The sequence below is a fragment of the Ictalurus punctatus genome, chromosome 2 (assembly GCF_001660625.3).
Source record: "Ictalurus punctatus breed USDA103 chromosome 2, Coco_2.0, whole genome shotgun sequence".
NCBI classification, from domain to species: domain Eukaryota; kingdom Metazoa; phylum Chordata; class Actinopteri; order Siluriformes; family Ictaluridae; genus Ictalurus; species Ictalurus punctatus.
Genome location: NC_030417.2, coordinates 22968369 through 22991463, shown reverse-complemented (window position 1 = coordinate 22991463; position 23095 = coordinate 22968369). Strand labels below are relative to the sequence as shown.

Here is a 23095-nt window from a genome sequence, read left to right as displayed (position 1 = left end):
CTTTGCTTTCAAAGCAGCCTCAATTCATGTATTCCACAAGGTGTTGGGAACATTCCTTTGAGATTTTGGTCCATATGTTGACATGACTGTATCATGCAATTCCTGCAGATGTTTCAGGTGCACGTTCATGCTGCAAATTTCTCTCTCTCTAATATATATGTTAACCCAAATTGCTGTGAAACCACTAAACAAGTTTTTTTTGGTAAAGGCATATATTTTTTTTTATTTAGCTAAAGAATTACATATCATTAGCATATTCTGTCAGTAGCAGAGTGTATGTCCCATACGTTATTGGCCTATTTTGCCCCCTAGTGGAATAACAGAGAAAGCTTTTTTCCAAATCTTTCAATTGTACATTCTGGTCCTGGCCATCTAGCTGCATGCTTGAACTAGATTAATTGTTCAGGACCCTACAGTTGCCTTGCCTTTCTCTCATATTTCCTCTCTTCTCTGCAGCATGGTGCTGAGCTGAGATTCCAGACTACTGTTAAGTTGTTGAATATCTAATATCATCCTCTCCACAGCTTGACCATCCAGTTGAACATCCTGCAGTTGACCAACCTCTGCAGGCAGTAGTGGTAGAGGCTATAAGAAGGGCACAACATAGTTAATTTGGCATAGATTTTTTCTTTTTGAGGGCTTTTGCTTATTTGGAGCTTTTTTTCAACAAAAACTATAGTCACATACTAACCAGAAGAAAGTTGAAGTACGAATCATTGTTTATGCACTCATCAATCTTATCCATGAGCAGTGATGTGGAAAGCAAATGATCATCCAACCGTTCCTTCTGCTTTTCTGTTTTTTGGAGAGCCTCCATCTTCTCTGCTTCTATAAAGGATATGGCTCTGTCCTGGGCATGGTTAATGGTGTTCATCAGTGCTTCAAAGCAGAGCTGCATATCTTCAGTCATCTTTACTGCAGCATTCTGAGGATAACGACATGTTGAAGATATATAAATAAAATCAATAAAATAAAAACTAGTAAGGTGAGTGAAAAGGATTTTATACAACCTGGAATGATTCATGTCAATTAGCATTTCAGATATCAAATCATACAAATATTTTAAGTCAAGCTGTACATTTAGTAGGACAGATTAGGACCTCACCCACATTTGGTTTACACAGTCTGTCTAACATTTGAAGGTGCAAAATACTTTCTTATGGTAATACAATTACATTCAAAATGTGAAAAAGTTCAAGAGGGTGAACACTGTAAATAAAATAACCAGTTTCATCACGCTAAGTAAAGCTGTTAATCTCAGACACATACAAGAGTATCTCAAAAAATTTGAATATCGTGGAAAAGTATTTTTTTTCCATAATTTAATTTAAAAAGTGGAACTTTCATATATTCTAGATTATATTACACATAAAGTGAAATATTTTCAAGCATTTTTCTTTTGTTTTAATCTATATGGTTACAGCTTATGGCTGAATTTTTGATTTCCATGAGCTGTAAGCCATAATCATCAACATTAAAACAAAAAAGGCTTGACATATTTCACTTTATGTGTAATGAATCTAGAATATGTGAAAGTTCCACTTCTTTAATAAAATTACAATTTTTAAAAAAAAATTTCCATGATATTCTAATTTTTTACATGCACCTGTATATGCATTTAATATATATATATTTTTAGATTACATACTAAAGCTTTAATCCTGAGTCCCAATTAGTATGTCTGGATAATATGATGACTATGAGGTGCTGGCTAACTGGCCTTGTGTGAAAAAGTAGTTGCTCCCTTAGTTACTTAATCACCCAATTAATCAAATTTACTTGACCAAGTATGATCTTACCTTTATACCCTCTGACATAGTATTCAGAGCTTCCAAGAGTTCACTAGTGGCCTTCTTTCTGTCCTGAGCTTCTGTTGCCACTGGCTCGAGTGCAGCCTGAATGAATGGGTTATAACAGCAAGTATGTTATAATGAACAAATAAACCATAAACTTGAATGGAGCGTTTTTTTTTTTCAAACGAACTAAACAAAATGACAAGTGGTGCATGCAAAACACAAGATTTAAAAAGTACTGTTTGCGAATACCAGTAACAAGAATTCAATCAATATATTTTTTTAAATGTATGATTTACGTTTTTATTTATTTATTTATTTATTTATTATTGAATTCCTTTTCATTTCAAATGCCAGCACTGTCAGCTTGGTTTGTGAATTCTGTCATAGCTGTAAGTTTCTCACGCAATTATTATTTTTGTTTGTACCTGTCTATGATCAATTTTGTTAGTTCTAAAATATACATGTAACAAAGTAGCAAATTATCCCAAAAATATTCAAAAGCAGTAGAAAATTTTAGCCCCTGTAATCTTGATCAGGCAGTTACTAAGGATTCTGCAAATGCATTGCACAGCAACGCATGTTCATGCTGAATATTGGTCTTGCAGGCGTTATATCTGACTGCTTGTGCAACTTTTTTTTTTCCATCCCAATACCTACCTCTCAACCAGATGCTCTGTGAAACGTCTCCTAGTACCCAGTAATTAAGCCAAATTCTAAGTAGCTTGGTTTATGAACACCATTTATGCTACTAATATGCCAGCTCACCTTCCAGTCTGTCCTCATTTCTTCCACTGAGCACATGTTGCACTTGGGGTGCTTTGCTGTACACTGCCAACAGATGGCAGCCCCATGGTTCATGCAGAACACCTCAAGCACTTTGCTGTGCTTCTTACACAGCAGATCCTTGATGTCTGAAACCGGTGTGCACAGGCAGTGTTTGGCTAGCGCTTGGCTAGTCGTATGGGGTGTGGCGTGCACACTGCAAAAGCTAGCCAGGCATGTCACACAGGTCTTGACTGCTGATAGCTCCCTTCCCTCCTCACAGATGTTACAGATAGGTTTTTCATCTGGAACCAAGACAATCTCAGACGTTGGAAACACCTTCCCAACATACTCCATGATTGCACAGAGAACAGTGTTGGTCTTTAGGACCGGCTTTGAGGGGAATTTTCTGTGGCAGTAGGGGCAGAAAATGGATGAACAGGCAAATTTCCAGTGTTTGCTGATGCAGGTCATGCAAAAGTTGTGCCCACATGGTATAGTCACAGGATTCTTCAGGAGCGTCTGGCAGATAGCGCACAATAGCTCATCTTCTGGAAGAAGCAGTGGGATAATGGATGAATTGGAGGCCATCTCTGTTTGAGATTAAAAAATAAAAAGAAGACAAAAAAAAAAGAATTAAGCTCATATGTCTTCCCAGTCAATAAAAACATACAGTATCTCACAAAAGTGAGTACACCCCTCACATTTTTGTAAATATTTCATTATACCTTTTAATGTGACAACAGTGAAGAAATGACACTTTGCTACAATGTAAAGTAGTGAGTGTACAGCTTGTATAACAGTGTATATTTGCTGTCCCCTCAAAATAACTCAACACACAGCCATTAATGTCTAAAGCGCTGGCAACAAAAATGAGTGCACCCCTAAGTGAAAATGTCCAAATTGGGCCCAAAGTGTCTAAAACTGATAAACAAAAAAACTAATAAAATGTAAAGACAGAAAATATGCCTAGTTATAAATAAATTATTTAATGTAAAAAATAGATATAATAAATTAATTATAGACTCATTATCATTAAAAAGGGGGCTTGGTGGTTAAGGCTCTGATTTACTGATCGGAAGGTTAGAGGTTCAAGCCCCAGCACTGCCAAGCTGCCACTTTTGGGCCCTTGAGCAAGGCCCTTAACCCTCTCTGCTCCAGGGATGCTGTATGATGGCTGACCCTGTGCTCGGAATAAATAAATTTCACTGTGCTGTAACGTATACGTGACGAATAAAGACTCCTTATCATAAATAAAATGATACATGAAATAATGTTTAATTACTATGGGTTGCATTTAATATCAATTTGACATTACACTTAGTTAGGTATCTCTGTGGAAGGCTATTAGCTTTCTTTTTCCTAATATGGATAATTTTCATATTAGTCTACTTTTAATTATGTTTCTATCGTTTAAATATTTTAAAATAAACATTTTATGCTGTTTTATTTATCAATTAACCGACGGTATTTGTCATTGCTATAATTTTAATTCATTTAACAGTGACCATGAGCAGAGAACTTACATTTAACTGTTTATGACAGACCTCCTGATTAAAGCTTGAACAACAACAAAAAAAAGATTGGTATCTGGATCGGTTCCAGTCGATCAACATGACAAGAAATCGGTATCGGCTGTTAAAATCCTGATCGGGTGAACCCTAATGAACACCATTAAACTAAAGCGCTTTGCATCTGACGGGTAAATGAACTCACCAATCACATCCTATATCAGATTATTCAGATATATACACAATATACGCAGAGCGGTTCGAGAACTGGCTTCAGTCCAGAACCATGACATTGGAAAGTGTCTAATAGTGTATCTTTAAACATATTTAAGAAGAGCAGACTTCAAAGACTGAACATTGATGTTTATTGTATTTGTTTGCAAGGTGGAACAGGTTAACGGTTATTGTTTTTTGCATACAGTCTGTAAAATTAACTGAAAATATTACATTTATTTTATCAGAAGGTAAATTAATTTGTCATAGCTCTGTGAGGGAAATTATTAATTTTTACTTTGTAATAATTTTGTTCTTGTTCTGTTCATGATCATCTGAGGATAACACCTAAGAAGGCCACGTCATATTATTTAGATCAGTACAGAATATTTATCTGCTTACAGAGACACAAACATGTTCTTCTGTTCAAGGTTCGTCTGCACATCTTCTAAGATCCTTAAACAAAGTCTGTTTGAACTGCCTCAATCTGCTTCTTATCGGTACACAGAAGTGTGTCATGCTCTGCGTTTCATATGTATAGCAGTGGTTCAGCACAAGCGCTCTAGAGCGCTCTCATTATTCTATTCTGCTTTATTCTGTCCTGTGTTAACCATCTTTCTGTGATAAACCTTTTTTACCTTCAGAGGACGAGTCTGCGAGTGTTGTGTAATTTCCACGGCAATTTGACGTCTCCTGGCTGGGCTGCGTGAGTCTTTTCAGCTTTTCTGGACAACAAGCAAACCGGAGGACGGTTATGGAAAAGTTTCACCCTGAAGTCCGTGTTGACACGCAGGCGGTTTGCCCTTTGTTGAGCAGAGCGAAAGACCGATGCAGACGTAAAACTGACTGGTAGGAATCATCAAGAATTTAGAATTAGAATTTTATGAAGTCATTGTGTATTGCTGTCTATATGGAAGGGAGTCAATGATTTAGAATTAGAATTAGAATTTTATGAAGTCATTGTGTATTGCTGTCTGTATGGAAGGGAGTCAAGAATTTAGAATTCGAATTTTATGAAGTCATTGTGTATTGCTGTCTATATGGAAGGGAGTCAATTATATAAGAAATGCGTGTATTACATTGAGAGAAGTATTACATAGAGCGATTTCCTTTAAGAAGTTCCAGGAACTTCGCCTCTGCGACCGCAGAGATATTGGTGGTATCGGTGTTTCCGATACCAGCCTTACATTTGATTCTTTTTTTCAGAGCACTGTTAAAACATCCTTTTTTCACCTCAGAAATATAGCTAGACTGGTGCGTACCCTATGCTGAACTTCTCTGTGGCTGAAAAGCTGATAAACTCATTTGTTGTCACCTGGTTGGATTACTGTAACGCCATTTGAGTTTCTAAATCCACAATCAACAAATTGCAATTTGTACAAAAGTCTGCTGCCTGTGTGTGTCTATGGGTGACAGGGCTTTTTCTGTCTATGCTCCTTCCCTTTGGAACTCTCTTCCTTCTGAACTCAGGGAAGCTCAGACCTTTGGCATTTTTAAAGCTCAATTGAAGACACACATTTTTAAACTTGCATTTGACTGCTGATGTATACTTTTATTATTATTATTATTACTATTATTATTATTATCTTAGATCACAGCTTCAAAACTAAGATATATACTGACGGGTATATATATATATATATATATATATATATATATATATATATATATATATATATAGAGAGAGAGAGAGAGAGAGAGAGAGAGAGAGAGAGAGAGAGAGAGAGAGAGATAATAATGGTAAAAATATTTGCTAACATTTGCTAAAGAGTCCGGTTCGAGCAATAAATAAGTAAAGACAGTACTTATTAAGAAGTACAAGAGGCGTTGCCTATAGCGACGTCCCTCCCTGCCATTATGTATGGAGACTTTTTGGACACTCTATAATTTAATCCAAAAATGTAATTTCACTGACTGAAGAATCTTTACACTGAATAGTGCAAATAATACCCTTTTGTCTTTCCCAAACCCAATAATGCCACATTTTGCAAAAAGTCGCTAGATTTGTTCTTGGGCACTTTTTTTTTCTTCTGCAAAACAAAAAACAGTAGCTAAAGGGGTCTGAAAAGTCACTAAGGTGGCAACATGTGTGCACTGCAGCTAGATAAAAGGCAGGCTAAGCTCCGCCTCTCCCCAGCAAAAAGAAAATACAGAGGGAGAGGGAACGCGGGGTTTTTCATTTATGCACGTTCTATCTGAAAAGCAATAAAATACACAGAGTACCCAAACGATGCCCTGTCTGTGTTTGTTTTGTTTTTTTTTAACAATTTGCGCCCCCCCTTCTGATCTCTCCGCTCCTCCCGGGATGAGAACCACTGCACTAGCCCTATGCAGTGAACTATATAATTGCATGTAACACTGTTATCATTAGCGTTTCCTCTTCCTGGTCTTGACGAGAATACACATATTACTCTGGAGTCGACGATGTCTCTGTGAGTTTAACTTTTTATTTGTCTTTAGAAGGTAATATTTTCCACTGTGTGTGTGTAGTGTAACGTGTATCAGGCGAAATATTTTCTAGCTTTATTGCGACCATACTGTTGGCTGTCATACACATTTATATGGTGGTGCTTGAAAGTTTGTGAACCCTTTAGAATTTTCTAGATTTCAGAATAAATATGACCTAAAACATTATCAGATTTTCATACAAGTCCTAAAAGTAGACAAAGAGAACCCATTTAAACAAATGAGACAAAAATATTGTTCTTGGTCATTTATCTATTGAGGAAAATGATCCAATATTACATATCTGTGAGTGGCAAAAGTATGTGAACCTTTTGCTTTCAGTATCTGGTGTGACCTCCTTGTGCAGGAAAAACTGCAGCTAAACGTTTCCGGTAACTGTTGATCAGTCCTGCACATCGGATTGGAGGAATTTTTTACCCATTCCTAAGTACAGAACAGCTTCAAATCTGGGATGTTGGTAGGTTTTCTCACATGAACTGCTTGCTTCAGGACCTTCCGTGGCATTTCTTTTGGACTAAGGTCAGGACATTGACTTGGCCATTCCAAAACATTAACTTTATTCCTCTTTAACCATTGTTTGATAGAACGACTTGTGTGCTTAGGGTCGTTGTCTTGCTGCATGACCCACTTTCTTTTGATGTTCAATTTACACAGATGTTTTGACAGTTTACTTTAGCATTTACTGGTATACTTCAGAGTTCATTGTTCCATCAATGACTACATTTACATGGACAGCAGTAATCTAATTATTGACCTTACTCTGAGTAAGATAATAATGTGATTAAGGTGTTTACATGAGTCGCTTTTAGAATACTCCTTTCATGTTCCCGTTTTACATGTTTTAGAACATAATTAGATTAACAGCCCACGTCATTATGTCACCGCGCAACACCGTCCGACATCTCTCCAGAATTTCACGTATCAACATACAGTTCATCTTCGTTATGGTACCGTATACAGTTTGGGGTGTTTTTATTCAAATTTTTTACGGACGCTTCAAGTGTGGGTAATTATTTGTCATGCTATACGTGCTAATAGACAACTGCTTGAAGCCGTGGGCTGTGTCCTAAAGCGCATACTTACCGTCTATATAGTAGCCGAGATACATGTATTTTTCCCCACTACAGGCCTATAATAGGCAAGTTTGCGGTTTGGGACACAGCCGAACTCTCTTGTTCGCCGTAAAACGTAAAACTGCCGTGTGTGATCGTGTCCTGTCGCAAAATGCGGTGAAAACTCTCACACGAAGTTCATAATGTGATTAAGGTGTTTACATGTTTGTAATACATGTCCATAATGCGACTAAAACAGGAGTACTCCACCTGTCTTAATTCGATTAGTGCTTACTTCGAGTATGACCTTAATTAGATTAAGTAAAAATTGCTGTTTACATGGTAGTTCCTTAATTAGAGTATGGTCTTAATCGGGTTAAGAGTGAATTATTGTTGTCCATGTAAATGAGTGATGAACTGAGTGATGGCAAGCCGTCCAGGCCCAGATGCAGCAAAACAGGCTAAAGCCATGATACTACCACCACCCTGTTTCATAGATGGGTTCTTATGCTGGAATGCAGTGTTTTCCTTTCTCCAAACATAATGCTTTTCACTGAAACCAAAAAGTTTTATTTTGGTTATATCCGTCCACAAAACATTTTTTCAATGGCCTTCTGGCTTGTCCACATAATCTCTAGCAAATGCAGACCAGTATCAATGTTCTTTTTGGAGAGCAGTGGCTTTCTCCTTGCAACCCTGCTATGCACACCATTGTTCTTCAGTGTTCTCCAGATCGTGGACTCATTTGTGGCCTTCATTTGCTTAGAAATTACCCCGGGGTCCCTTGTGACCTTGCTGACTATTAAATGTCTTGCTCTTGGAGTGATCTTTGTTGGTCGACTTCTTCTGGGAAGGGTAACAATGGACTTGATATTCCTCCATTTGTACACAATCTGTCTGAGTTCAAATTCTTTAGAGATGGTTTTGTAACCTTTTCCAGCCCCAGGAGCACCAACAACTCTTTTTCTGAGTTCCTCAGAAATCCCCTTTGTTCATGGAATGATACACTTCCACAAATGTGTTGTGAAGATCAAACTTTGATAAAACAAATTAACCCATTGATTGAAAACACCGGACTCTAATTTCACATTCAAATTAACTGCTAATCCTAGAGGTTCACATACTTTTGCCACTCACATATGTAATATTGGATCACTTTCATCAATAAATAAATGACCAAGTATAATATTTTTGACACATTTGATTCATTGGGTTCTCTTGATCTATTTTGAGGACTTGTGTGAAAAAGGTTCACAAACTTTCAAGCACCATTGTACTACTGGTTCCCCCACCCTCCCCTCCATCTGCAGCTGATGTTCAACTATGCCCCTGCTGCCACAGACTGGCATTTTGGTTTTGAGTTGATTCATTTTATTGTAGTGATTTACATGGCCTGTCTCTATATGTATCACAAAATGAATTAACTTTGGCTGATGAGCATAGAGTAGTCAAAATCAAGTGATTATTTAATAATCACAATCACAGTAATGAGCCATTGCAGTATGTTAGTATTATTTTACCATGATTCTCTCTCTTAACTTTAAGACAAAACACGCAATATGTCAACAAGCACAAAGCCCTCTGTCTGTCAGCAAACTTAAAGGTAAAACTTCATCTTTGACTAACACTGACATTGCACTGACACTAGATTCCATCCATGCTAAATAAACATCACAGAATACTTCACTGTATCAACAATTACACAAGTTTATTAATTTTTTAAAAATCTGTTGACATGGAACAGACACCACACATGTGATTGAGTAAACTGTTACTATAGAAACAATAAAACATTAGAAATATACATTCCTTGCAGCTGGCACTACTGCATTGTTGTTTCGAGTCATTTGCTAATAATCATTGTGCTGTCTGGATCTCTTAGCCATATGCTGGGGCAGAGGGGAGCAGAAAACAGGGCCTGAAACCTGTAGCAGAGCTTGACTTTAGAGTTGGACACCAAGAAAAACGACAGCCACCCTCTGTCAAAGTCCAACAACACACCAATCTTCCTAGGGGGAATCTGCGAGATCAGGTTCATCTCCTGCTGATGGGAGGCAAAGAATCCAGTGCCTGACTGTTTTGGGATATTTTTGTCCTCCTGCATAGTTGTTAAAGTGCATTTGTTCTCCTCTGTTAAATCAGACACTTTTTCCTCTCCTTCTGCTACATCTTCCAACAGAGCTTGGTTTCTTTCTCTTTTGTTCTTGTCCTGTGGAAGACCTTCATGGCTCTTATCATCTTTCAGGTATGCTTCCAATTTATTTTTCTTTGATTCCAGATTGGGCACCTTGAATTTTATGGCACCTTCCTTAGCCAGTGAGTTTGGTAATATTACTTCACCATCATTTGTTCCTTCCATATTGTTAGCCAACTTGTCATTATCCTTGTCTTCCACTTTGTTCTGCCACCTGACACACCAGGAGCTGCTGTCTTGGCCCAAGCTCTGGTAATGGTTGTGACTGTTTTTGTACGTCACACCCACCGCCCAGTTGCTGTCTTCGTCCTCCGGCGTCTGAACCTCCCAGTAGTGCTGCCCACTGCTAAACTCTTGAGAGCACAGGACCCTGAAGCCTATCTCCTTGTTGACTTGGTAGTCTTTCCAGGTAAGTAACCCATTGTGGTCCACTGTGACAGCCAGGTCATCCTCAGAGAGAATCACAGATGCACTAGCAGTAACTGGATCAAAGGTCACTCCGCTGGAATCTGTATGCCAGAAAAGAATGAATAACTTGATAATTTAAATAATATGAAAGCTTAACATTTTACCCACTGAAATGGGCAGCATTTATTTAGAAAGATTTTAGTAATCCTCAGGGGGAAACAAGCTTGTGCGCTTGTTCCAGAACTGGTATATTTGGACTTTACACTCATAACTTTTCAGACACTACCAGAGAACATTAACGATTAAGCTTTAACATCAAATACAATCACAGCTATTGTATTACCATATTAAAACTTACATTTCAAAAGGTTGCTGCGTTTTTTGCTGCGGCCGCTGACAACTCTGAAGTCATCTGATGTCATATCTGTAAAATATATGTATATATATATATATATATATATATATATATATATATATATATATATATATATATATATATAAAAAGCACACAATCTTGATCCCACTCAGTAACATAAATGGTACAGCATTATCTAGACCTGGGGTGTCAAACTCATTTTAGGAAATGGGCTTATATACAGACTCACCAAGCATTTTATTAGGAATACCTGTACATCACATTCTTGCAATTATCTAATTAGCCAATTGTGTGACAGCAGTGTGATGCATACAATTATGTAGATACAGGCCAACAGCTTCAGGTAATGTTCACATCAACCATCAGAAGGGGACAATAAGTTCAATGAACATGACAATAAGTTCACTGTTCTTCAATGGCTTTCCCAGTCACCAGATCTGAATCCAATAGAACATGTTTGGGATGTGGTGAAAAATCTGAATATACACTCACAAAGCACTTTATTAGGAACACTATACTAATACTGGGTAGGACCTCTATTTGCTTTCAAAGCAGCCTCAATTCATGTATTCCACAAGGTGTTGGAAACATTCCTTTGAGATTCTGGTCCATGTTGACATCATTGCATCCTGCAATCCCTGCAGATGTTTCAGGTGCACGTTCATGCTGCAAATTTCTCTCTCTGTAATATATATGTTAACCCAAATTGCTGTGATACCACTAAACTAGTTGTTTTGGTAAAAGCATATATTTTTTTATTTAGCTAAAGAATTACATATCATTAGCATATTCTGTCAGTAGCAGAGTGTATACGTTATTGGCCTATTTTGCCCCCTAGTGGAATAACAGAGAAAGCTTTTTTCCAAATCTTTCAATTGTACATTCTGGTCCTGGCCATCTAGCTGCATGCTTGAACTAGATTAACTGTTCAGGACCCTACAGTTGCCTTGCCTTTCTCTCGTATTTCCTCTCTTCTCTGCAGCATGGTGCTGAGCTGAGATTCCAGACTACTGTTAAGTTGTTGAATATCTAATATCATCCTCTCCACAGCTTGACCATCCAGTTGAACATCCTGCAGTTGACCAACCTCTGCAGGCAGTAGTGGTAGAGGCTATAAGAAGGGCACAACATAGTTAATTTGGCATAGATTTTTTCTCTTTTTGAGGGCTTTTGCTTTTTTCAACAAAAACTATAGTCACATACTAACCAGAAGAAAGTTGAAGTACGAATCATTGTTTATGCACTCATCAATCTTATCCATGAGCAGTGATATGGAAAGCAAATGATCATCCAACCGTTCCTTCTGCTTTTCTGTTTTTTGGAGAGCCTCCATCTTCTCTGCTTCTATAAAGGATATGGCTCTGTCCTGGGCATGGTTAATGGTGTTCATCAGTGCTTCAAAGCAGAGCTGCATATCTTCAGTCATCTTTACTGCAGTATTCTGAGGATAACGACATGTTGAAGATATATAAATAAAATCAATAAAATAAAAGCTAGTAAGGTGAGTGAAAAGGATTTTATACAACCTGGAATGATTCATGTCAATTAACATTTCAGATATCAAATCATACAAATATTTTAAGTCAAGCTGTACATTTAGTAGGACAGATTAGGACCTCACCTACATTTGGTTTACACAGTCTGTCTAATATTGGAAGGTGCAAAATACTTTCTTTATTGTAATACAAATACATACAAAATGTGAAAAAGTTCAAGAGGGTGAACACTGTAAATAAAATAACCAGTTTCATCACGCTAAGTAAAGCTGTTAATCTCAGACACATACAGGTGTATCTCAAAAAATTTGAATATCGTGGAAAAGTATTTTTTTCCCATAATTTAATTAAAAAAGTGGAACTTTCATTTATTCTAGATTATATTACACATAAAGTGAAATATCTCAAGCCTTTTTCTTTTGTTTTAATCTATATGGTTACAGCTTATGGCCGAATTTTTGATTTCCATGAGCTGTAAGCCATAATCATCAACATTAAAACAAAAAAGGCTTGACATATTTCACTTTATGTGTAATGAATCTAGAATATCTGAAAGTTCCACTTCTTTAATAAAATTACAATTTTTTAAAAAACTTTTCCATGATATTCTAATTTTTTACATGCACCTGTATATGCATTTAATAGTTTTTTTAGATTACATACTAAAGCTTTAATCCTGAGTCCCAGTTAGTAGGTCTGGATAATATGATGACTATGAGGTGCTGGCTAACTGGCCTTGTGTGAAAAAGTAGTTGCTCCCTTAGTTACTTAATCACCCAATTAATCAAATTTACTTGACCAAGTATGATCTTACCTTTATACCCTCTGAAATAGTATTCAGAGCTTCCAAGAGTTCACTAGTGGCCTTCTTTCTGTCCTGAGCTTCTGTTGCCACTGGCTCGAGTGCAGCCTGAATGAATGGGTTATAACAGCAAGTATGTTATAATGAACAAATAAACCATAAACTTGAATGGAGCTGTTTTTTGTTTCTGTTTTTTTCTATACAAACGAACTAAACAAAATGACAAGTGGTGCATGCAAAACACAAGATTTAAAAAGTACTGTTTGCGAATACCAGTAACAAGAATTCAATCAATATATTTTTTAAAATGTATGATTTATGTAATTTTTTTAATGTGAATTCCCTTTCATTTCAGATGTAGAAATGCCAGCACTGTCAGCTTGGTTTGTGAATTCTATCATAGCTGTAAGTTTCTTACACAGTTATTATTTTTTGTTTGTACCTGTCTATGATCAATTTTGTTAGTTCAAATATATACATGCAACAAAGTAGCAAATTATCCCAAAAATATTCAAAAGTAGTAGCCTAATTTAAGCCACTGTAATCTTGATCAGGCAGTTACTAAGGATTCTGCAAATGCATTGCACAGCAATGCACGTTCATGCTGAATATTGGTCTTGCAGGCGTTATATCTGACTGCTTGTGCAACTTTTTTTTTTCCGTCCCAATACCTACCTCTCAACCAGATGCTCTGTGAAATGTCTCCTAGTACACAGTAATTAAGCCAAATTCTAAGCAGTTTGGTTTATCAACACCATTTATGCTACTAATATGTCAGCTCACCTTCCAGTCTGTCCTCATTCCTTCCACTGAGCACATGTTGCACTTGCGGTGCTTTTCTGTACACTGCCAACAGATGGCAGCCCCATGGTTCATGCAGAACACCTCAAGCACTTTGCTGTGCTTCTTACACAGCAGATCCTTGATGTCTGAAACCGGTGTGCACAGGCAGTGTTTGGCTAGCGCTTGGCTATTCATATGGGATGTGGAGTGCACACTGCAAAAGCTAGCCAGGCATGTCACACAGGTCTTGACTGCTGATAGCTCCCTTCCCTCCTCACAGATGTTACAGATAGGTTTTTCATCTGGAACCAAGACAATCTCAGACGTTGGAAACACCTTCCCAACATGCTCCATGATTGCACAGAGAACTGTGTTGGTCTTTAGGACCGGCTTTGAGGGGAACTTTATGCGGCAGTAGGGGCAGTAAATGGATGCAAAGGCTAATTTCCAGTGTTTGCTGATGCAGGTCATACAAAAGTTGTGCCCACATGGTATAGTCACAGGATTCTTCAGGAGCGTCTGGCAGATAGCACACAATAGCTCATCTTCTGGAAGAAGCAGTGGGATAATGGATGAATTGGAGGCCATCTCTGTTTGAGATTTAAAAAAAAAGAAGACAAAAAAAAGAATTAAACTTGCATGTCTTCCCAGTCAATTAAAACATCTATTTATAGTAAGTCATAGTGACTGGATTTGTGGTATAATTGTAAAACATTTTCCAACAGTAGAACTGAAAGTCCCTTGAAGTTCCAATGCCTTTAAGAAGATAAGACAACACCTAATCATGTTGGGTAAGACACCTCTCATGTTGACTTACTACTACTACTACTAGGCACAGCTTGCTGACAAATAGAAACTGGTACAGGAAAGCCCATGTTGGTTTATGGAAGGTAGTATTGAAACTTTGAGCAGAGAATGAATAATCTGCTTTTCCTTCACAGTGGCTGTTAAGGAAAAGTGACTAATAACGTATTGACACAAAAGCAAAAACACCAAGCCTCTTTAAAAAAAAACCCAGCCCCTTTATGAAGAACATATACAGGTATATTGCAGGGTCATCAACTGATGCATATGCATGTTACTGTACAACAGCGCTAAGTGTGACTGATGTGCAGCCACACAGGTGTAACTGAGGCTTAGACACCAATTATAAAAACGGGTACTTCTGTAGATGTGAAGCAGTGTCATTATTGAGTCATTCAAACACAGCACAACAGGCATCGGATCATCTTAGTCTTTTAAAGGAGTCATATCATGATTTTTAAACGTTAATTATGTTGTTTATTGGTTGTAAGAGATAGGTTAACATACTTTAATGTTTAAAAAAACATTACTTGTCAATTACTGTACATTACTGCCTCTATTCCCAGGTTGCCTGAAACACGCCGATTTCTGCAAAGTCCCTGCTTCCGAAAAGCCCAGAGTGCACGTCGCACTGGTGCGAGTGACCTGTACGGAGTTGTATAATACAATTGGAATAAAAACTACAACTCCAAAATGCATGTATACTGTGAAAAAGTTCCTTTCACACTGCTTTTCATCACCTGTCAAACAAACAAGTGTGTAAATACTGCAAAGAAGCCATTATGATGACAAGAGTAACACTGTACATCATCTGCCTCTCTCAACTTCCCGATCTCACAAATGCCATCTTTTATTGATCCTGCAAAATGTCCTGCACCTGCGACCTGCTCGTGTAGACACAGCGAGTAAATTAATCATAATGCTAACGCTAAAAGGTGGGGTTTAATTCACACTTCTTTATTAAATAATTCCTCACCAATCATAATCAAGAGTAGCAACTGTTCAGTCTGTAACATACAGTACGCTTCTGCTCTTTCTTCACCAATTCTAATAGACAGCGCATTCACTTCATTTAAACTCACAATTACCAGAGATCACTAGAAAAGTCAACTCCAGTTTTCATGTTTTGATTTAATCCCCCCCAAAAATACTATTATCAGCAGACATGGCAACACTGTACCGGGGGAACACATCTAAAACTGATAAACAAAACAAACAAAAAAATACAACGTAAAGACAGAAAATGTGCCTAGTTATAAATAAATGATTTAATATAAAAAAATAGATATAATAAACGTATTATAGACTCATTATCATTAAAAAGGGGGGGGGGGGGGGGGGGCTTGGTGGTTAAGGCTCTGATTTACTGATCGGAAGGTTAGAGGTTCAAGCCCCAGCACTGCCAAGCTGCTGCTTTTGGGCCCTTGAGCAAGGCCCTTAACCCTCTCTGCTCCAGGGACTCTGTATCATGGCTGACCCTGTGCTCTGACCCCAGCTTCCTAACCCTAACATGCTGGGGTATGTCGGAAAAAAAAAAATTTCACTGTGCTGTAATATATATGTGACCAATAAAGACTCATTATGATAAATAAAATGATACATGAAATAATGTTTAATTACTATGAGTTGCATTTAATATCAACTTGACATTACGCTTAGTTAGTTATCTTCGTAGAAGGCTATTAGCTTTCTTTTTCCTAATATGGATAATTTTCATATTAGTCTACTTTTAATTATGATTCTATTGTTTAAATATTTTAAAATAAACATTTTATGCTGTTTTATTTATCAATTAACCAACGGTATTTGTCATTGCTATTATTTTAATTCATTTAACAGTGACCATGAGCAGAGAACTTACATTTAACTGTTTATGACAGACCTCCTGATTAAAGCTTGAACAACAACAACAAAAAGATTGGTATCTGGATCGGTTTTGGTCGATCAAGATGACAAGAAATCGGTATCGGCTGTTAAAATCCTGATCGGGTGAACCCTAATGAACACCATTAAACTAAAGCGCTTTGTAACTGATGGGTAAATGAACTCACCAATCACATCCTATATCACATTATTCAGATATATACACAATATACGCAGAGCAGTTTAAGAACTGGTTTCAGTCCAGAACCATGACAGCGGAAAGTGTCTAATAGTGTAGCTTTAAACATATTTAAGAGGAGCAGACTTCAAAGACTGAACATTGAGGTTTATTGTATTTGTTTTTCGGTAATTTGTTTTTATTGTGTTGTATTTCATCACAATCTTTGCTCCCTCTCCCCCTCACATTTCTCCTCCATTGTCACAAGCTTACTTCCCTCCGATAGCCACCTTTCCTCACTTGACTTAAACACCGCAACAGATATGCTATGTTCCACCCTAACATCTTCTCTTGACAGCATATGCCCCCTAAACTCCAGACCTGCTCGCATATCACCCTCTAGCCCTTGGCTCTCAGAAGCTCTGCATAACAACCGGGCCAAACTAAGAGCATCTGAAAGGAAATGGCGCAAATCAAACAACCTAAATGACCTATCCAATTACCAGACACTTCTCTCCTCTTTTTCCAATAGCATCTCCATTGCTAAAGCCACATACTACCAAGAGAAGATTGGTATTCCTCCCAACACCCGAATTCTCTTCAAAACCTTTTCCTCTCTTCTCTGTCCCCCTCCTCCCCCTTCCCCTACCTCTCTCACTGCAGATGACTTTGCCACTTTCTCTTCCAACAAGGTTACATCAATCAGGAACCAGTTCTCAACTCCAGACATGCATAGACCAGCTCCTCCTCCATGTAACTCCCAATTGACTTCCTTCTCTCCCCTCTCAGAGACTGATGTCTCTAAACTCCTCCTCTCTAGCCATCCCACAACCTGTCCTCTTGACCCTATCCCTTCTCACATTCTTCAGTCCATCTCTCCCACACTGTTACCTGCACTCACACACATCTTTAACACATCCCTCTCTACTGGCACATACCCTACCTCATTTCATTTAAGCAGGCCCGGGTTACCCCACTGCTTAAAAATCCATCACTTAACCCTGCTGTAGTTGACAACTACAGACCTGTTTCCCTCATCCCTTTTCTTTCCAAAACTCTTGAAAGAGTTGTTTTTAATCAACTCTCCAACTTTCTCACACAGAACAACCTCCTGGACACCAAGCAGTCTGGCTTCAAGAGCAACCACTCCATGGAGACTGCTCTGCTTTCCGTCACTGAAGCCTTACGACTAGCAAGAGCAACCTCTAGATCATCTGCCCTCATCCTACTTGACCTCTCTGCTGCTTTCGACACTGTGAACCATCAGATCCTCCGGTCAACTCACTCCAGCCTGGGCATCACTGGAACGGTTCTGCACTGGGTGGAATCCTATCTCTCTGACAGATCCTTCAAGGTATCATGGAGGGGAGGTATTTCTGAAACTCAGCAACTCACAACTGGCATTCCATAGGGGTCAGTTCTGGGTCCACTCCTTTTTTCTGTCTACACTACATCTCTAGGGCAGGTGTTTGAGTCTCATGGCTTCTCATATCATTGCTATGCTGATGACACCCAGCTCTATTTGTCCTTCCAGCCTGACGATCCATCCGTCTCTGCACGCATCTCGGCTTGCCTGTCAGACATCTCGGTCTGGATGAGGGAACATCATCTTAAGCTTAACCTGGCAAAATCTGAGCTTCTCGTCATCCCAGCCTGTCCCTCAATCAACCACAACCTCACTGTACAGCTCAACTTCCTCACACTCATGCCAACCAGGACGGCCAGGAACCTTGGGGTGATTCTTGATGACAGCTTGACCTTTACAGAGCACATCTCAACAACTGCAAGGTCCTGTAGGTTCATCCTGTACAACATCAAGAAAATCCAACCCTACCTCACCGAACAGGCTACACAGATACTAGTCCAGGCTCTTGTTATCTCTAAACTGGACTACTGCAACTCACTGCTTTCAGGCCTCCCATCCAGCTCCATCAAACCACTTCAGATGATTCAGAATGCTGCAGCACGCCTCGTCAACCAGCCCAAGAGAACCCATGTCACACCCCTCTTCATCTCCCTCCACTGGCTTCCTGTAGCTGCCCGCATCAAATTCAAGGCCTTGAAGCTCACCTACAAGACCTTGTTAGGAACAGCATCCTCCTACCTCAACTCTCTCCTGAAGGCGTACGTTCCCTCTCGCAATCTGCGATCGATTAGTAACCGACGTTTAGTAGTTCCCACTCAGCGTGGCGCAAGGTCCCTCTCCAGAACCTTCACGCTAACTGTTCCTCAGTGGTGGAATGAACTTCTAATCTCAATTCGGACCGCAGAATCTCTCACCATGTTCAAAAAACAGCTAAAGACCCACCTCTTCTATGAACACCTAACCAACTCATAAAAAAATTAATAAAAATAAAAAATTGCACTTACAGCTCTACTATGTGCACTTTGTTCTTGTGGAACTCAATTAATGGATCTTGTATGGTAGCACTACTTGTATTGTTCTCTGCTTGATATATCACTTTGCTTGTATTTTTCTCATTTGTAAGTCGCTTTGGATAAAAGCGTCTGATAAGTGAATAAATGTAAATGTTTGCAAGGTGGAACAGGTTATTGGTTATTGTTTTTTGCATACAGTCTGTAAAATTAACTGAAAATATTAAATTTATCAGAAGGTAAATTAATTTGTCATGGATCTGTGAGGGAATTATTAATTTTTACTTTGTAATAATTTTGTTCTTGTTCTGTTCATGGTCATCTGAGGATAACGCCTAAGAAGGCCACGTCATATTATTTAGATCAGTACAGAATATTTATCTGCTTACAGAGACACAAACATGTTCTTCTGTTCAAGGTTCGTCTGCACATCTTCTAAGATCCTGAAACAAAGCCTGTTTGAACTGCCTCAATCTGCTTCTTATCGGTACACAGAAGTGTGTCATGCTCTGCGTTTCATATGTATAGCAGTGGTTCAGCACAAGTGCTCTAGAGCACTCTCATTATTCTATTCTGCTTTCTTCTATCCTGCATTAACCATCTTTCTGTAATAAACCTTTTTTTTACCTTCAGAGGACGAGTCTGCGAGTGTTGTCTAATTTCCACAACAATTTGGTGTCTCCTGGCTGGGCTGCGTGAGTCTTTTCAGCTTTTCTGGACAACAAGCAAACCGGAGGATGGTTGTGGAAAAGTTTGAAGCCCGTGTTGACACGCAGGCGGTTTGCACTTTGTTGAGCAGAGCGAAAGACCAATGCAGCCGTACCACTGACTGGTAGGAATCATCAAGAATTTAGAATTAGAATTTTATGAAGTCATTGTGTATTGCTGTCTATATGGAAGGGAGTCAATTATATAAGAAATGCGTGTATTACATTGAGAGAAGTATTACATAGAGCGATTTCCTTTAAGAAGTTCCAGGAACTTCGCCTCTGCGACCGCAGAGATATTGGTGGTATCGGTGTTTCTGATACCATTCTTACATTTGATTCTTTTTTTCAGGGCACTGTTAAAACATCCTTTTTTCACCTCAGAAATATAGCTAGACTGGTGCGTACCCTATGCTGAACTTCTCTGTGGCTGAAAAGCTGATAAACTCATTTGTTGTCACTCGGTTGGATTACTGTAAGCCATTTGAGTTTCTAAATCCACAATCAACAAATTGCAATATGTACAAAAGTCTGCTGCCTGTGTGTGTCTATGGGTGACAGGGCTTTTTCTGTCTTTGCCCCTTCCCTTTGGAACTCTCTTCCTTCTGAACTCAGGGAAGCTCAGACCTTTGGCATTTTTAAAGCTCAATTGAAGACACACATTTTTAAACTTGCATTTGACTGCTGATGTCTACTTTTATTATAATTATTAACGTTATTGTTCTTATTAACTTTTATGTTTTATCTTTCTGTGTACTGCTTATTTTGTGTACAGTGCTTTGCAAAACTGCTTTTAAAGGCATTTTATAAAATAAAGTTTATTATTATTATTATTATTATTATCATCTTAGATCACAGTTTCAAAACTAAGATATATACATTATATATATATATATATATATATATATATATATTCATGTGTGTGTGTGTGTGTGTGTGTGTGTGTATGTATATATATATATAGAGAGAGAGAGAGAGAGAGAGAGAGAGACAGACAGACAGACAGACAGACAGACAGACAGACAGACAGAGAGAGAGAGAGAGAGAGAGAGAGAGAGAGAGAGAGAGAGAGAGAGAGAGAGAGAGATAATACCGGTAAAAATATTTGCTAACGTAAGGAGTCCGGTTCGAGCAATAAATAAGTAAAGACAGTACTTATTAAAAAGTGCAAGAGGCGCTGCCTATAGCGACGTCCCTCCCTGCCATTATGTATGGAGACTTTTTGGACACTCTGTAATTTAATCCAAAATTGTAATTGCACCGACTGAAGAATCTTTACACTGAATAGGGCAAATAATAACCTTTTGTCTTTCCCAAACCCAATAATGCCACATTTTGCATTTCCCCGGTTCCTAACACGCCCAAATCCAGCAACATATTCCTTTAAAAAAAATAAAAGCTTGTAATAATTTCTTTGGTTTGTCTCTACCAAGGTATGGTCTCTACCATGGTATGGACATGGGGGGGTCCAATCCCCCCCACAACACCCAAAGTTTGATACTGAATATTTGCATATTTAGAACATAGTTTTAGGATTACAGTTACCATTTGTAAGGTGCTGTGGATAACCTGTGGGCAGATGTATTCTCTGCTCCATAACCTACCATGAAACCCACCATACCATGTAGAGGCGAGCTAGGATGTGTGCAGGCAAACCACACACGCTAACATTTAAATGCAATCATGACGTTTAAAGAAACTCAGAAAGGATGGGTACCTATGAAACTAAATTCAACACTATATATGTTGTAAATACAATTTCCCCACGGATGCTTCCAAGCAATGCTGTGCTGCCTGCATCGTGACCAGGTACCATTATTTTACCAGAAGAGCAATGACTGACTTAGATGATCATTTTAATTTGATAAACTGAATATTCTGTTTGTGTAACTGGTGTCATTTATTATGTTAATGTCATCATGCTGTTTAGCTTGCTATGTAATAAGTGTACAACAATATATAGTGGTAACCTGAAACGTTAGCTATGTAAAGGGTACTGGAGTTTTCTTTTCTTAATTCTAAAGACAAACTGCCATAACTAGTTCTGAATGGATAACTACAATATGGCCACAACTCAGACGTTAGTTCCATATCTCTCATTGCCAAGATAGTGTAACTGGTTGTAGTCTGCGTTGTGTTTTATTTTAGTCAAAGAAACAGGCAGACAGCAACTAGGTCGACTCTTCGTTTATTCTCTCTCCTCTCCCTCCCATTCAACCATAACACATAAGGGCACATGAAACAAAATACATAAAAAAAAAATCACTCAAAAGAAGGGTAAAACAACAAAAATAATCACACAGATAAATAAAATAGCAATATACACACAAATTAAAATGAGTACATAAATATATAAATGATTTAAATAAAGATTAAATTAGATTAATCAGAGCTAAATAAAATCTTACCTCTTCCATTCAACCCTAACACGAAAGGGAATAAGAAGTGACATTGTGACAACCAAAAGGGAAAGCACTCACACAAACAGATAGCCACAATAGTTACACATCCCCTTTTTGTGCAATTCTACTTGTTATATTTATGGAGTATTTTCCATACCCGTTACACTAGCACACCTCAGCATTATGCTGAGCCTTATATTTGTAAAATCACTTAATTGTCCTTAGCCCAAATGTAGTGTAAAGGAACGAAATGCTGTGCAACTTTCCTCACTTTCACTCGCATTTATAACAGTCTGTCACAACGTGAGGGTTCACAGAGAACTCGGCGTGAATGTAACGTTAATGGTCATAAACTGGAACTGACGTTAGCCCAGCCTACTTCGAGGGTGTGCAAATATCAAAAGTTAATTGACGCTCTAAAGAACAAACCAAGCCATGGTATGATGCCTTCTATACTAAGCTGAGGTTACCTACTATTTAGGTATCTAGTTACTTACTGTCTGGAAAAAAAGCTCGTATGTTCTGCAGCACTTTTCTGCACTTTTCTGCACTTTTCTACACTTGGCCGCTGTCTCCATTTCTTACAAACTGAGCTGCTACAATACATCAACGAACTTGCGTTGAGTATGGGCGCAACCAAGTTTACAGTTGGGGGGGGGGGCACACACATATTTTCCTTAAAAAACGGAAATATATTCAAGAGGAATAGACATAAATAAATACGTTAAAAACACAGTGCTGCAAGCAGAGGAGGGACTTCATACCTTGTTTACTTATGGAAATCTCCACAGTGCTGTACAAACTCCAGCCTGCTCAGACGTCTTCAGTGAGCAGTGTGTTTATCGAGAAGTTCCCGTCCTGAGCTCGTGAGATCACGCCCATTTCCCGTGAAACGAAAGTTCAGCC

General features: G+C 38.3%; 3 protein-coding genes across 6 annotated transcripts; 1 reads left to right on the top strand and 2 right to left on the bottom strand.

Moving 5' to 3' along the window:
• Window positions 1-368: 368 nt before the first annotated feature.
• LOC108277120 (E3 ubiquitin/ISG15 ligase TRIM25-like) lies at window positions 369-5004 on the bottom strand. The gene is made up of 5 exons (XM_017489519.3): window positions 4921-5004; window positions 2562-3151; window positions 1800-1895; window positions 692-925; window positions 369-585 (listed from the first exon to the last, which is right to left on the bottom strand). Exons 2-5 carry the CDS (start codon window positions 3147-3149, stop codon window positions 433-435), a joined length of 1071 nt encoding a protein of 356 aa, XP_017345008.3. The 5' UTR covers window positions 3150-3151; window positions 4921-5004; the 3' UTR covers window positions 369-432.
• Window positions 5005-9487: 4483 nt separating this feature from the next.
• Window positions 9488-23088, bottom strand: LOC108277091 (E3 ubiquitin/ISG15 ligase TRIM25). 2 transcript variants are annotated; one of them, XM_017489467.2, is made up of 7 exons: window positions 22954-23088; window positions 13860-14449; window positions 13089-13184; window positions 11986-12219; window positions 11730-11889; window positions 10761-10826; window positions 9488-10503 (listed from the first exon to the last, which is right to left on the bottom strand). In XM_017489467.2, exons 2-7 carry the CDS (start codon window positions 14445-14447, stop codon window positions 9644-9646), a joined length of 2004 nt encoding a protein of 667 aa, XP_017344956.1. In that variant the 5' UTR covers window positions 14448-14449; window positions 22954-23088; the 3' UTR covers window positions 9488-9643. The 2 variants fall into 2 exon arrangements, with proteins under 2 accessions (XP_017344956.1, XP_053530012.1); XM_053674037.1 differs by lacking the exon at window positions 22954-23088 and adding an exon at window positions 19708-19848.
• On the top strand, window positions 12128-19732 carry LOC108277140 (uncharacterized). Of its 3 annotated transcripts, XM_053674041.1 has the most exons (5): window positions 12128-12279; window positions 13432-13481; window positions 14585-14650; window positions 17807-18058; window positions 18239-19732. In XM_053674041.1, the coding sequence occupies exons 4-5, from the start codon at window positions 17855-17857 to the stop codon at window positions 19040-19042; spliced, it is 1008 nt and encodes a 335-aa protein (XP_053530016.1). In that variant the 5' UTR covers window positions 12128-12279; window positions 13432-13481; window positions 14585-14650; window positions 17807-17854; the 3' UTR covers window positions 19043-19732. The 3 variants fall into 3 exon arrangements, 2 of the variants coding, with proteins under 2 accessions (XP_053530016.1, XP_053530015.1); XR_001815081.3 differs by lacking the exons at window positions 17807-18058; window positions 18239-19732 and adding an exon at window positions 15230-15980; XM_053674040.1 differs by lacking the exons at window positions 12128-12279; window positions 13432-13481; window positions 14585-14650 and adding an exon at window positions 17357-17457.
• Window positions 23089-23095: the final 7 nt, after the last annotated feature.